The sequence below is a fragment of the Ylistrum balloti genome, unplaced genomic scaffold, assembly GCF_031769215.1.
Source record: "Ylistrum balloti isolate Yb309-2 unplaced genomic scaffold, AGI_CSIRO_Ybal_v1 Utg369840, whole genome shotgun sequence".
NCBI lineage: Eukaryota > Metazoa > Mollusca > Bivalvia > Pectinida > Pectinidae > Ylistrum > Ylistrum balloti.
In genome coordinates, this window is record NW_026781998.1 from 721,707 (window position 1) to 736,589 (window position 14,883).

General features: G+C 36.1%; 1 protein-coding gene across 1 annotated transcript in view; it reads left to right on the top strand.

The window, feature by feature from the left end:
• The first annotated feature begins 3,449 nt into the window (after positions 1-3,449).
• The window catches only part of LOC132545290 (E3 ubiquitin-protein ligase MARCHF5-like), a 93,906-nt gene continuing 82,472 nt past the window's right edge, over positions 3,450-14,883 (top strand). Inside the window, exons 1-3 of the mRNA XM_060208962.1 lie at positions 3,450-3,827; positions 5,090-5,295; positions 6,276-6,406. Of these exons, the coding sequence (XP_060064945.1) occupies positions 3,811-3,827; positions 5,090-5,295; positions 6,276-6,406 (354 nt within the window). The 5' untranslated portion in view covers positions 3,450-3,810. The remainder of the gene's footprint in view (positions 3,828-5,089; positions 5,296-6,275; positions 6,407-14,883) is intronic.

A 14,883-nucleotide genomic window follows, 5' to 3' on the forward strand; every position in this document is an offset into this window, starting at 1 on the left:
CTGTATCCTGCATAACAAATGTTCTTGTAGCGAGAAAGGATCCCATGATGTCAAAAATGTCTGCATATTATCAGCTAGCTGAAAAAACAAAAGCAGAATTGAAAAGAATGACCATTTTCGCCGATTTGAGCAGACAGTATGAAAATGAAGATTGTAGGTCAAGTAGATTCTTCTGCCACCGATTTGTAGCCGTTAATTTACAAATAATCGAAAATAATGCTAATGTTGATGATTTACATATAACCGCCTGATAGTAACGAAGCTGTCACTTGATAAGAACATAGGACTTATGTATATATGTATACCAGATGACCGTACACAGCAGTGAAAAGCGCTGAAACCTGCATATCCGTGCGATGTATTCCCAATTATTTCTCTGATTCGATATGATTAATTTGTTGCCCCCATCCTACCACCCACCCCCTACACACACATTTTTTTCGAATAAGCTTTAAGTCAGATAAAACCATATCCAGCAAAAGTATTTTTTATCTATTTAGGTTTGAAATATATGGTTCTGGGTATTGAACTGTGATTTCAAGTACGACTGACCATTGAGAAGGATAGGTGGGACAATAATATCTGATCACAGGGACTTGACACGAGTTCCCAACCCATGGACGACATATTGCATGTATTTCTACCACAGACTATACATATGTTTTGTATATTGACAAGTCCCTGTATGTACGGTGACTACTAATAAAAACTTTGGGCGACATATCATTATATGCACAAACGTGTTCTAGTCTACAGGAATGTCATAATTCATATATGAGAATACTATTGAATTAGTACAGACACGTCTAATACAGTAGAGTAATTTACTTGATACCTGTAAATTGCTCACACGTGGCACAATCTTATGTCAGATACACACAGACGCAGGTGGCATATACTTATGATTAATTTATTAATACGAATTAAATCAGTTCGGAATTCCATAGTTTTCTAAATAATTCAAGGGAAAAACATAAGTGGTCACTCATATGATTTATAACTTTTTGTGGTATTGTGTGTGGAAATGTTTCAATCAAAAACTGAGATTAAACATCTGGGTCACAGAGCTGACCGAAATCTCGGTCTACAAATTACCCGGTATATTTCAGGCTTTCGTCTAGAAAGACAAACAAGTCCAGTTGAAATTCCAAGTAATTCAAATAAACTTAAGAAACATATATATATGGTTATAAACACATGCTGCCGAAATTTGTTAAAATGAACTTTTAACCAATAAAGATAGCATGAATTTCTTGTTATTCCGGTTTCTGTTTGAAGCTTCGGAAACTTTCGGTACTTTCCTTCAACGAGAAAATGTATCATTCCTTTACACGAAAACTTAAGTGCCGAAGCGGTCCCCGTTTATAGTATGCATTTAACAAAACATGACTATCTTGCTTTAATGTGTTTATTGAATTTTCTTTATCCAAGTCCGTGTTATACCACTTAAGTGAACAATGAAACAGGCCGTTTTGCATCTTATTATTCAAATTGCACTGTGTTTGTTTTTGTTTTTGTTTTTTTTTTGGCATTGCCTATTACATGTTTATTTCCACTATATACTTGCCTACTTCATGTAGTAGTACTAATACTTCCACAGAGAGAAGATCATACAAGTGACGTGTGTTAACAGGCTGGGGAGGAAAAGGCTAGTTATTAGATTTTAAAGAACTAATAGAAATGTAACACAAGATGCCTAGTTAAGGAGGCACTTTCACTGGAGAATAGTTCCTGGGAAGAAGCTTTCTTTCCGAGCAATGGTTTTACAGGAAAGAGTTTGGAATGAAATGTGATGACTGTCGTGGAGGTCTGACAGACGGGGTAAGATCACAATAGCATACAGATATATAGGTTGTTGGTTATTTTGTAAGCATGGTGAGACGGACGTCGCGGCGACGAGCTGCCAAACACCGCCTCTGTAGGCCATAGATCTGTGTCGATTAATGACAAACCGGGCAACTCGCCGCTTGACCATCTCAATTTGGTCTATATCCTTATATAGATATAAACTTTATTTATTTTACAACATTGCGAAACAATCTACCAGTTTATATCAATTACTCGTTTTGTTAACCTTACAAAAGTTTTTAAATGTCGATACTGATTTTATTCCTTTACACTATTTCTACTGCAGAAGCAGACACGGTCAGGTCCAACCGATGCGGATGAATTTTAAGATGAACTGAGGATGAACTGTAGCTCCCTAAGCAGTCACATGTACTTACAAAACTTAATTGACAGCCATATGTGTTCGGGTAATCGGTCTGCTGAAACTTCCGAACATTTCCTCCTCCTAACTACCACCAGCTATGAAATGAATGTTTTAGAAACCTTCCTTCTAAATATAATGTCAGTACCTTACTACATGGTAGTCGGGACATGCCAGTTCTGTATGATAAGACTATGTTTGATTGTGTACAAAACGTTTTCAGTCAATCGACACGTTTCTAATTAAACTACCTCCTTTAAACTTGGAATACTGTTTATTGTTGTGGTATTTATGATATTGTTCTACATATTGCATCAATGTAAAAACTCATATCTATAGCTCTGTTGTGTCCACAACACGTGTAGCCGAAATGTCATGCAATCAACCTATGTGAAACTAAAAAATCGTGTCTTTACTGTGGAAGGAAACGAGAGTAACCGAGGAAAATCTGTCTGCGGTATGGATCCCACATCACACAAGCATACACAAGTTTAGGCCTCACTAGAGGTTTAAGTCTTTTTCCTTGAACTGTGAAGAGAAATTTTCGTCTAAGAAAACTAAAGGAACTGTTGGCATCAATAATACCGACTAAACGGGAATAGAAAGTGACTTATCTTATCCGAAAAGCCTTACCAAAATTAATTTATAAGACATCAGTATGTTTGCCAGGGTCGATATTTTAAAGATACTTTTTCAATAAATGCCAGTGATTGGGGACCACAAGATCTTCTATGACGAAAGTCATGCTGATAACATAAGATACTGTGTTGATCAGCATGCTTTATAATTATCGACACCACGACATGTATTAGAATTATAATGTACTTATATATGTCTTGACTGATAAAGGTTCAGCAGTATGTAAGAGATGACACCACAACATCACTTATACTTCATCTTCATCTATTTGCTGTACGACACCGAAAATTGGTCAATTTGTCGATTTTCAGGAGCCAGAGAGACACACAGAGAGAGACAGATAGAGAGGTTGTTAACTGAACATATCGTGTATACTAATCAGTATCATTATTTATTTTATGTGTCTTCGTTCTGCCCCTTCAGTAAATAGCATATTTAGACCGGAAATATTTTCAGTTGTCTTTGAATCGTGTCAGTTGTTACAGTCGATAAAGGACTTGTCCCCATATAGTGAGTATAACGATAACAATGAACGCTCCCTCACTCACAACGAGGCATACTTCCGGTTTTAAAAGGAAAGGTTTTCGATGATATGTGATTATGTCACAGTGTCATACGGTTACAGATAAATATATCATATAAATAGAATTTCAGCTTCGATATATTTATCAGTGGCAGGTTTAGGAGTTTTGGTGAGATTTTCGATGTAGGACGAAAAAGAAGTGTTACAGTATTGAGGAAGAATTTCATCCCGTCGAACGTTTCCAAAATGAACACTATTTCTTCTTCAGATGTTTTGATTAATGGCTGATAAGTAAAGCACACAGATGTAAACACAGATTAATCTTTGTATGTCATTAAGATGAAATAACTGTTTCCAGAAGATTCGGAAAACCTTACGAACGTTGACGTTGGACTCGATCAGATACGCCTGTGACTCGATCGAGGTTACCAGCCTAACTATGGTGGAGGAGGATAGGTAAATGTCATTTCATATCTAAACTTGATGAAATCGTCGTAACAGTCACATACATATCAGAGATAATACAACCATGGCCAGTTCAGGATAATATTTTCGGAAAAGATACATTTGAGGCTTGATAATGTAATTTAATGAAATCTGGAATGTGTACTTTCACTTTCATATATTTTCTCAACAGGGGCGAATATTTTTGTTTCTGCATGTAAGACACACAAGGCCCCTATAGAGACAGCATAATCAGTCAATGGCTGTTAGTTGCAACTTATTTCCAATGAATCATTTCTTAACTTGAAAATAGAATCTATTTTATATTTAACATTGAATTTCAACAACATGAATGGCTACCTTGACTGATTACTGAGTTTTAATTTGATTTATAATGTCCCTGAAGCAGTGTGAACCATAAAGGTAAACTACAAAAGTCTTCAACACTCACGCATCCAAGCAGCCTTAACAGATCTCATTCTTGGGATGGTGTTTATTGTTTAGATAGAGGTCCCAGTGAACCCATGAATTCTGACACATCTGCAATACAAATATTTCAAAACATACTATACGAGTAGAAACATTATAATTTTCTTTATATTTGTAACACAAGTGTTTTGAAATGACATTAAAGTTTATGTACATGCACAATGCATCTGAGTAAAAGCAGATGGGGGCCCTGTGTTGGTCTGATTGCCCTCTCAAGTGGAATACATGACTAGGACAAGAGGAGTTTATGCTTCTTCATTATATCAACTTATCATTTTCAGTGTTATTATATGCATGATATGATCAGAAAAAAAATCAATTGTTGCAATTTGATTGGTATATCAATAATTACATATGTTGAGGTGTCTATGCAGATGGGTTGACTCTGAAAGAGAATTACATTAAAATTTTGAAAAAGTAAATGGAAACTGATATGTCTAAGTCTGGAATCGACCTATTTTTTAAAATTTCTGTGTGAATTTAAGTTTGTATAAGCATTAATATCCACATGTATTAGTATTCTATCATTACATTTAGAATTGTTTGTATCCATAACATGTTTTTGAATCCTTTCATGGGTATTAATTATCATAATGCTGTCTAATGAATAAAATAAAGTCAAACAAAGTTTTTGATTAAGTACAAGGTTAAATCATTAGTGTCTACATTAAAATTGAAGGTTTTTCAGCAAACCGGTCAAAATTTGTTTAAGAAGTAGCATACATTTTATTACCTGTATATATGGTGTTATAGTGTTTTAAGGCCCTGTGGGTTGGCTGTTTCAGGAAGTCCTGTTGGGTGTGTTTTGCTACAGAGGAGGATGACCGAGATGCAACCTGGGTACAGCCTTGTCGATGCAGGGGAACAACAAAGTGGGTGCATCAGAACTGTCTACAGCGATGGATAGATGAAAAACAGAAAGGCAACAGCACTGCAAAGGTGGCCTGTCCACAGTGCAACACAGAATATGTCATTATATTTCCAAAATTAGGTAAGGGATGTTTTGTCTATTTGTGTGTTCAGTCTATTTTGCTGTGAACAGCCAGGATCAATTTCAGACATTGTTTCATGGTGGAAGCTGGTGACTACCTCACTGAACAGTATATAGAGGTCCTGTCACAGTCTGTCCAAAACATTAAAGGTACAGTTTTTCACCATTCATGTCAAATCAACAGGTCCCTTTCTCACCATCAGTGCATTATACCCACTAATCTCGGATATTCACCAGAGGCTACATAGGCCAATTCTCTAACCTACTGAGTTATAGTGGTCCCTTGTTTTGTCTGATACACTGTACATTTATACATTAACAACACAGAATATGATATTCCCAAGATATTCTGGATACACCGCAGTGGGTCAGTACTAAACAGGGACGAGGAGGGACCACAGAACTCTTACACATCTATGACCAAGTGTCATACAAAGTGCAGCCAAATTGACACTATTTTTGGTTTTAGTGTATACAGGATTATAGCACAGATGAGAAGTTGGTTGATTCCTTACTATTCAGTTCTGGTATGCTTCACACTGGTCATTTGTCTGATGAAGGTGATCTCATGACCATGTAGTCATCAAAATGCACATTCCGATATTCTGCTGGCTATACAATAATAACAACATAGTTTTGTAGAAAAAAAAGAGAGTTGATAATTTTTTATCTAGCTGGTGTTGCTTGTAAACCTGTTGCTTTTTAGCAATTTGTTGTGAATAATTAAATACAGAATGTAGTCAATAATTTTGAACTTTTTTTTTTCAAAATACATATCTCACAATGTACGCAAAATCCTGTCTCTATAAATTGCCTATATTGAGTACAGCTGTCAATTAGTCTAGTCCTGTTGATTATACCACCCAAAAGGGGAACAATTGTTTTGACATTAAATATGTTATCAAGAGACAAGTTCCAGTTAAAGAAAGAACTTTTCTCTTGTAGTCTGGATGAATTAAATGTATGAATTCCCTTTACAGGTCCGATGGTTTATATCATGGATGTTGCTGACAAAATTATCTACAAAATGTGTCCCTTTGTTGCTGGTGGTATATTTATTGGATCAGTATACTGGACAGCAGTGACCTATGGTGCTGTGACTGTGATGCAGGTAAGGTCTGCTGCTTTATCTCTTATAGTCATATGTTTATCTTTTATAGTCATATGGATTTGCTACTTTCCTTATGATGAACCTATTGAGAGTTGGGTTAGGGCAAATAATGACATGTTGACTTGACATGTGTTGGATTTCACCTTTTCTTAGCTGGAACTATTGAGTGCATCTCTCTGCCTCATTCAGACGATTTTTCTCTACCTAGTCATTTGCCTTAGTGACAAAAAAATCCATTGTACATTTGGGATTTCCTTTCAAGATATTTATGTAAAGGATCAGAAAGCAATTGAAACAAAATTATTTTTTTACCCATTTCATTAATTGTACTATTATATATAGTCAGTTATTTTTGCATGAATGATATTTTTGGTATTTCACAGTACATTGATATGATCACAAAAATTTAATCTGTGAAATAATGAGACCTGTGTATTAGATAATCTTTTAAAGCCAGATTGCCATATTCTTTCCTTTGAAATATATTTCATTTGTTTTAAAAGCAAATTGCAAAAATTTTGACCTGTGAAAATAATCAGCTATACAGTATATTAGTTCTAACTATTTTTGTACTTGGGATTACAACATTAAATGTCCTAAGTGTTGTGCACCCATCCTTTGCTAAAGTTAGGGGTTGTTCCTTGACTGAAATGTAAAGTTGGTTCTATCTGTCCTAAAGCCCTTTAGTGGCTTAAGTGTTGAGCACCCATCCTTAGGGTTAGGGGTTGTTATCGGACTGAAACATCTGTCCTGACTTTGATGTTTTGGAATAGATGGTTGGATGAAGGTTTTCATCCATGTCTTGATGCAACTTGTTTCTGTCATGAAGCTAATGTTGCTTTACAGACTGCATGTGGTCTTGATTTATTGACTTTGATATGAATATTTTTTAAAATTCTATTAATAAGTTTTCAGTACCACACAAAGTAAGTAAAATAGAACACAAAGTCAATGAGCAATAGAACATAGGAAAATTTGAACATTTAATTAGAGTAGGGAGGCTTCATGAACAGTAGAAAACAAGAAAACTAGAACACATTTTTTGTGTACAGAAGAACCCAGGGTGGCTTCATTAAAAAGGAGAAAACTAGAGCACATTGTCAGTGGACAGTAGAAGACAGGGAGGATTCATGAACAGTAGAAAGCAAGAAATCTGGAACATGTTAGTGAACAATAGAACACAGGAAGGCTTCATGAACAGTAGAAATCAAGGAAACTGGAGCACATAGTAATTGAATGGTTTATCAAAGGAATGTTTCAGGAAAAGTAGAGGAATACTCTATCATTGATAGTATAGGAACATTCCCTAAACATAAGAACACAGGAATACTCTAGGTCTGTGAATTAAAGAATTACAGAAACAGGTCATGGAAATTAAAACTTGCTGACATTTCATTGTGACCAACAGAACACTGGGGCACTTGCTGAACACTTTCAGAAATTTCCAATGTTGTGTATTAGAGATGAGAATGAGCAATCCTACCATATAGATCTGCCATGCTAACAATACATAGATACAGACTGGTCTCCTAATGGTCTGGCCAAATTTGAACATAAAACCTGATCGTTGATGTGATACGCAGTGACAGAAAGTATCTATTGGCATTTCTCCTTGGAAACACTGGCCCAATCTTGACAGTATCTAATGACCTCTTCATACAATCTTCTCCAAATTAATTAGCAGAAAGAGACTGTTACTGCCTTGGGTATCAAAGGGACACATAAACTGAAAGCAGTTCTCTACCTTTCTACTTTCTCTTTGTATTTACATTACCTGAGGTGTTTGCTGTTATCTTGTTAAGAACATAACAGAATGTATAAAGACCATAAACTATTGACAGTTATCTATTAGCTACTTTCTTTTTCTATTTAATTTGCATGACATATTTGCCATTACCATATCTGAGGTATAAGTGCTGTGGCCATTGAGATCTTCAGTAAACTGTCTCGGCTGGAGGCTTGATGGTTCTATGTGTAAATTGTTATAGATGCTGTCTGAGTGACGATCAGAGCAGGATTTAGTGATCTTGTCTTGGTGTTATTGTTCTGGTCTAATACAATACTTACAAAGAACCCATTGTTTGCTAAAAGCAAAACATATTGACAATGTAGCATATAAATCTTGATGAGTTTCCATTAAAATGAAATTAATGATTTGAGTCTTAGAATACATTTTACCAAATCTCACGCAAGGTAAAACGAAAAAAATTCATGAGAAGTTTCAAAAATCTTGTATGAACTCGAAATGAATGTAAGATTTTGTTCATCACATAACTTACCCTAGTTACATTTGCAAACATTTGTGCAAACAGCACTTTAATCACAGTTATACGAAAATACAATTGGAGATATTCTCGCGCTATATCTGTTTTTTTGGCAATGGATGCTTATGACACAGTTGACCTCACAATGAAAGCAATAAGAACCTTCAGTCTGCCACACCTCCTCTCAATGGAACTCACCAAGAAGATTTTCTTTTTCTTTTCTAAATCTTCCAAAAACGGAATATTATGGAGTCACTTTATTTCTCTTTAATGAATGGTAATTTATTTTACAGTACACTGTAATCTTACAGGGATAGTAAGTCTGAGGGGATTTATGTTACAGTAGACTGTAATCTTACAGGGATAGTAAGTCTGAGGGGATATTTATGTTACAGTAGACTCTAATCTTACAGGGATAGTAAGTCTGAGGGGAGATTTATGTTACAGTAGACTGTAATCTTACAGGGATAGTAAGTCTGAGGGGAGATTTATGTTACAGTAGACTGTAATCTTACAGGGATAGTAAGTCTGAGACTGTAATCTTACAGGGATAGTAAGTCTGATTTATGTTACAGTAGACTGTAATCTTACAGGGATAGTAAGTCTACAGGGATAGTAAGTCTGAGATTTATGTTACAGTAGACTGTAATCTTACAGGGATAGTAAGTCTGAGGGGAGATTTATGTTACAGTAGACTGTAATCTTACAGGGATAGTAAGTCTGACTGTAATCTTACAGGGGGGAGATTTATGTTACAGTAGACTGTAATCTTACAGGGATAGTAAGTCTGAGGGGAGATTTATGTTACAGTAGACTGTAATCTTACAGGGATAGTAAGTCTGAGGGGATTTATGTTACAGTAGACTGTAATCTTACAGGGATAGTAAGTCTGAGGGGAGATTTATGTTACAGTAGACTGTAATCTTACAGGGATAGTAAGTCTGAGGGGATTTATGTTACAGTAGACTGTAATCTTAGGAGTATGTTACTGATCTTACAAGGAGATTTATGTTACAGTAGACTGTAATCTTACAGGGATAGTAAGTCTGAGGGGAGATTTATGTTACAGTAGACTGTAATCTTACAGGGATAGTAAGTCTGAAGGGATATTTATGTTACAGTAGACTGTAATCTTACAGGGATAGTAAGTCTGAGGGGAGATTTATGTTACAGTAGACTGTAATCTTACAGGGATAGTAAGTCTGAGGGGATTTATGTTACAGTAGACTGTTACAGTAGATGTTGTAATCTTACAGGGATAGTAAGTCTGAGGGAGATTTATGTTACAGTAGACTGTAATCTTACAGGGTTAGTAAGTCTGAGGGGAGATTTATGTTACAGTAGACTGTAAATCTTACAGGGATAGTAAGTCTGAGGGGAGATTTATGTTACAGTAGACTGTAATCTTACAGGGATAGTAAGTCTGAGGGGAGATTTATGTTACAGTAGACTGTAATCTTACAGGGATAGTAAGTCTGAGGGGAGATTTATGTTACAGTAGACTGTAATCTTACAGGGATAGTAAGTCTGAGGGGATTTATGTTACAGTAGACTGTAATCTTACAGGGATAGTAAGTCTGAGGGGATTTATGTTACAGTAGACTGTAATCTTACAGGGATAGTAAGTCTGAGGGGAGATTTATGTTACAGTAGACTGTAATCTTACAGGGATAGTAAGTCTGAGTAATCTTACAGGGATAGTAAGTCTGAGGGGAGATTTATGTTACTGTAGACTGTAATATTACAGGGATAGTAAGTCTGAGGGAGTTCTGTTACAGTAGACTGTAATCTTACAGGGATAGTAAGTCTGAGGGGAGATTTATGTTACAGTAGACTGTAATCTTACAGGGATAGTAAGTCTGAGGGGAGATTTATGTTACAGTAGACTGTAATCTTACAGGGATAGTAAGTCTGAGGGGAGATTTATGTTACAGTAGACTGTAATCTTACAGGGATAGTAAGTCTGAGGGGGGTTATGTTACAGTAGACTGTAATCTTACAGGGATAGTAAGTCTGAGGGGAGATTTATGTTACAGTAGACTGTAATCTTACAGGGATAGTAAGTCTGAGGGGAGATTTATGTTACAGTAGACTGTAATCTTACAGGGATAGTAAGTCTGAGGGGAGATTTATGTTACAGTAGACTGTAATCTTACAGGGATAGTAAGTCTGAGGGGAGATTTATGTTACAGTAGACTGTAAGATTAGAGTAATCTTACAGGGATAGTAAGTCTGGGAGATTTATGTTACAGTAGACTGTAATCTTACAGGGATAGTAAGTCTGAGTACAGTAGACTGTAATCTTACAGGGATAGGGAGATTTATGTTACAGTAGACTGTAATCTTACAGGGATAGTAAGTCTGAGGGGAGATTTATGTTACAGTAGACTCTAATCTTACAGGGATAGTAAGTCTGAGGGGATTTATGTTACAGTAGACTGTAATATTACAGGGATAGCAAGTCTGAAGGGGTTTATGTTACAGTAGACTGTAATCTTACAGGGATAGTAAGTCTGAGGGGAGATTTATGTTACAGTAGACTGTAATCTTACAGGGATAGTAAGTCTGAGGGGAGATTTTACAGGGATAGTAAGACTGTAATCTTCAGGGATAGTAAGTCTGAGGGGAGATTTATGTTACAGTAGACTGTAATCTTACAGGGATAGTAAGTCTGAGGGGAGATTTATGTTACAGTAGACTGTAATCTTACAGGGATAGTAAGTCTGAGGGGAGATTTATGTTACAGTAGACTGTAATCTTACAGGGGGATTTATAGTAAGTAGTAAGTCTGAGGGGAGATTTATGTTACAGTAGACTGTAATCTTACAGGGATAGTAAGTCTGAGGGGATTTATGTTACAGTAGACTGTAATCTTACAGGGATAGTAAGTCTGAGGAAATATATGTTACAGTAGGCTATAATTTTACACAAGATTTATGTCACAGGAAACTACAGCCAAATCCATTTTCAGTGTAATGATCTATAAATATCACTATCTCCAGAGATCCGACAATTACTGATACCACAACTACCAACACTATCACCAGAGTGTCAGACAAGGATGAAGCTTATTTTCGAGCATGCAAATTAATATGTTAATTCTGTCAATGTGACTTAACTATGAATACGGTATTGTCATCACCACATGATAAAGACAATTGTAATTACTTCACGACTGAGCCATAATTTTTATCTTAGCTGTGTTAATATTTATATTGTTGTTCTGGTGACGACTAGCCTAGCTAGCCAAAACATGTAAACCAATAATAAAGCTACAGAATCCAGATGTTGATGCTCCATCCTGTATGTCATTTGTATGTATCTTCCTTGATGGGGCTCTATTGAATACTGTTGGATATCCATCTTTGATTCCTTCATGATCCGATCTACGGCCAAAGACATCCAAACGTTGGTTCTCTCCCATACCATTTTGAATTATTTTGATTTACCATCATAATTGTTTTCAGAGAGATTACTAAAAAAGAAAAAGGTCACATAACCATTGTTTGATGAAATACTGCTGAAGATCACATTAAATCTGATACTTTTAATCACATAGTATATTGGATTTAAAAATCGATCATTGTGTACAGCTTATAGCAACATAAATAAGCAAACACACCTTTACTTAAATTAGATATAGTAAGACAAAATTGAAGACAATAAAAATACGCATTTTCCTAACAGGTTTCAGACAATTTCATCTATCCCTTTTGTTTACATTTTCTTTGTTTACATCTCCACTTTTCTCACTCATTATACCCTTCACAAATTAGTTATGACTAAATTTGGTTTATAAGGGCATTAAGGAATGCAAAACATCACTATATAGGTTTTTATTGTCATGACAACTATTCTGCGACAAATTGTGGTCTCAAATTGGACGAAATTTAGATATTGTCTGAGTTTTACCTGACTTTGTATATATAGGTATTAGGGAATGTGAAAACTAATTCTCAACTGGTTTTGATTTTTTCATGGAATTTTGACCAATTTTGGTATATAGAGGTCCTGGCATCTGGTATGAGGTATTAGTTTTCATCAGGATGACAGTTTCACTTGATCCAAAAATATGTTATAGTGATTCATAAAAACTTTGTAACCATCCCTGAGATGCTTTGAATTCTGATTTGCCCAAATCATTGTCAAATTTAAGCACCCTAGTCATAAGCAAAGGAGCTAATACATTTTTCCTTCTCAATGAAGCTTCCTTAACCCATTTGTATGTCATTGTGTTAATTTCTTCATTGTCCTTTAAATATCACCAGTGCTTTTAATTTCCTTGAACAATGTTTTTCAAAATCATTGATTATATATAACTTTTACTTTCTTAGATTCTGTGTCTGTATTTCACACAAATTTGTTAGCTATAAGCTAGTCTTCCCACATCAAGTATTTTGCTTCAATTTTCTCATTTAAAGTTAAAACTTGATGATTTTGCAAAGTCATGCTACCGCCTGTGTAGCATCAAACTGAGAAAGCGGCCCTAGTGAGCAGTTTTCTTTTGAAATCTCATGTAGGCAAGAAGCATCCAAATTTTATTTTTTTGTTAATCATCAACTTCAAATACAATCATGACGGAAGGCGAAAGGGGAGAGTTGGCATCAAAATCAACATTCTAAACATATCAGTTAATGATCACTTTGCAGATATGAATGAAAATGTATTAGTGGATTACAACCAATACTTGTTTAAAAGGAAGCAACAACTATTTCTATTGTTCACCAAGATTTGAGAAAATGTTAAATCCATGCTAATGACACAATTGTATTGGTAATGACCTTCATGTTTCTTATCAATACTCTGATAATCATCCTCCACTGGGGTCGAAGAAGAATCTTCTCAAATGTCAAATGGAAATTGGATATCAAGCATGGCCATCAAACACAACGAACATTGATCTTTGAATGTATATTACTTAATCTTGTTTCCATAAATCCTCAATTTGCTTTGAATCTTTGATATCTGTTTGGTACATGTGGTGAAAAAAGTCACATCATAGGAGAAACTGAGTTGGCTGCTTCAATAACAATCATGCAAGTAAGTCATTGATTAAGTCTTAAGGAACCCAATCACATTTTAAACTGTTTTCAGCTCCTCTTTCTCCTCATTATTGTAAAAAGGTCTAATACATTCTTGAAGTATTTCTTTTCTCTGTGTTTATGATATAAAAGAATAATAAACAATGCATTTGTGTGATATGTGGTATGAAGTTTTGCTGTTTAGTAAAAGATGCCACTGTCTGCATCAACACCAGGATCAGCTAGATTTAATACAAAATAATTTTCCATCACTACCATCAGTCAAAACCCCATCAATACCACCAGTCAACACTCCATCACTACCACCAGTCAACACTCGATCACTACCACCAGTCAACACCCCTTCACTACCACCAGTCAAACCCCATCAATACCACCAGTCAACACTCCATCACTACCACCAGTCAACACCTCATCACTACCATCAATCAAAACTCCATCACTACCACAAGTCAACACTCCATCACTACCACCAGTTGTTACTCCATCACTACCAACAGTCAACACCCCATCACTACCACCAGTCGTTACTCCATCACTACCACCAGTCCTTTACTCCATCACTACGACCAGTCAACACCCCATCACTACCACCAATCAACACCCCATCACTACCACCAGTCCTATACTCCATCACTACCACCAGTCGTTACTCCATCACTACCACCAGTCCTTTACTCCATCACTACCAATAGTCAACACCTCTTCACTACCACTAGTCAACACCCCATCACTACCACCAGTCAACATCCCCATCACTACCACCAGTCAACACTCCATCACTACCACCAGTCAACACCCCTTCACTACCACCAGTCAAAACCCTATCAATACCACCAGTCAACATTCCATCACTACCAACAGTAGTTACTCCATCACTACCAACAGTCGTTACTCCATCACTACCACTAGTTGTTACTCCATCACTACCAACAGTCCTTTACTCCATTACTACCACCAGTCCTTTACTCCATCACTACCAACAGTCCTTTACTCCATCACTACCTCCAGTCCTTTACTCCATCACTACCCACAGTCGTTACTCCATCACTACCAACAGTCGTTACTCCATCACTACCAACAGTCCTTTACTCCATCACAACCAACATTCCTTTACTCCACCACTACCAACAGTCATTACTCCATCACTACCACCAGTCCTTTACTCCAT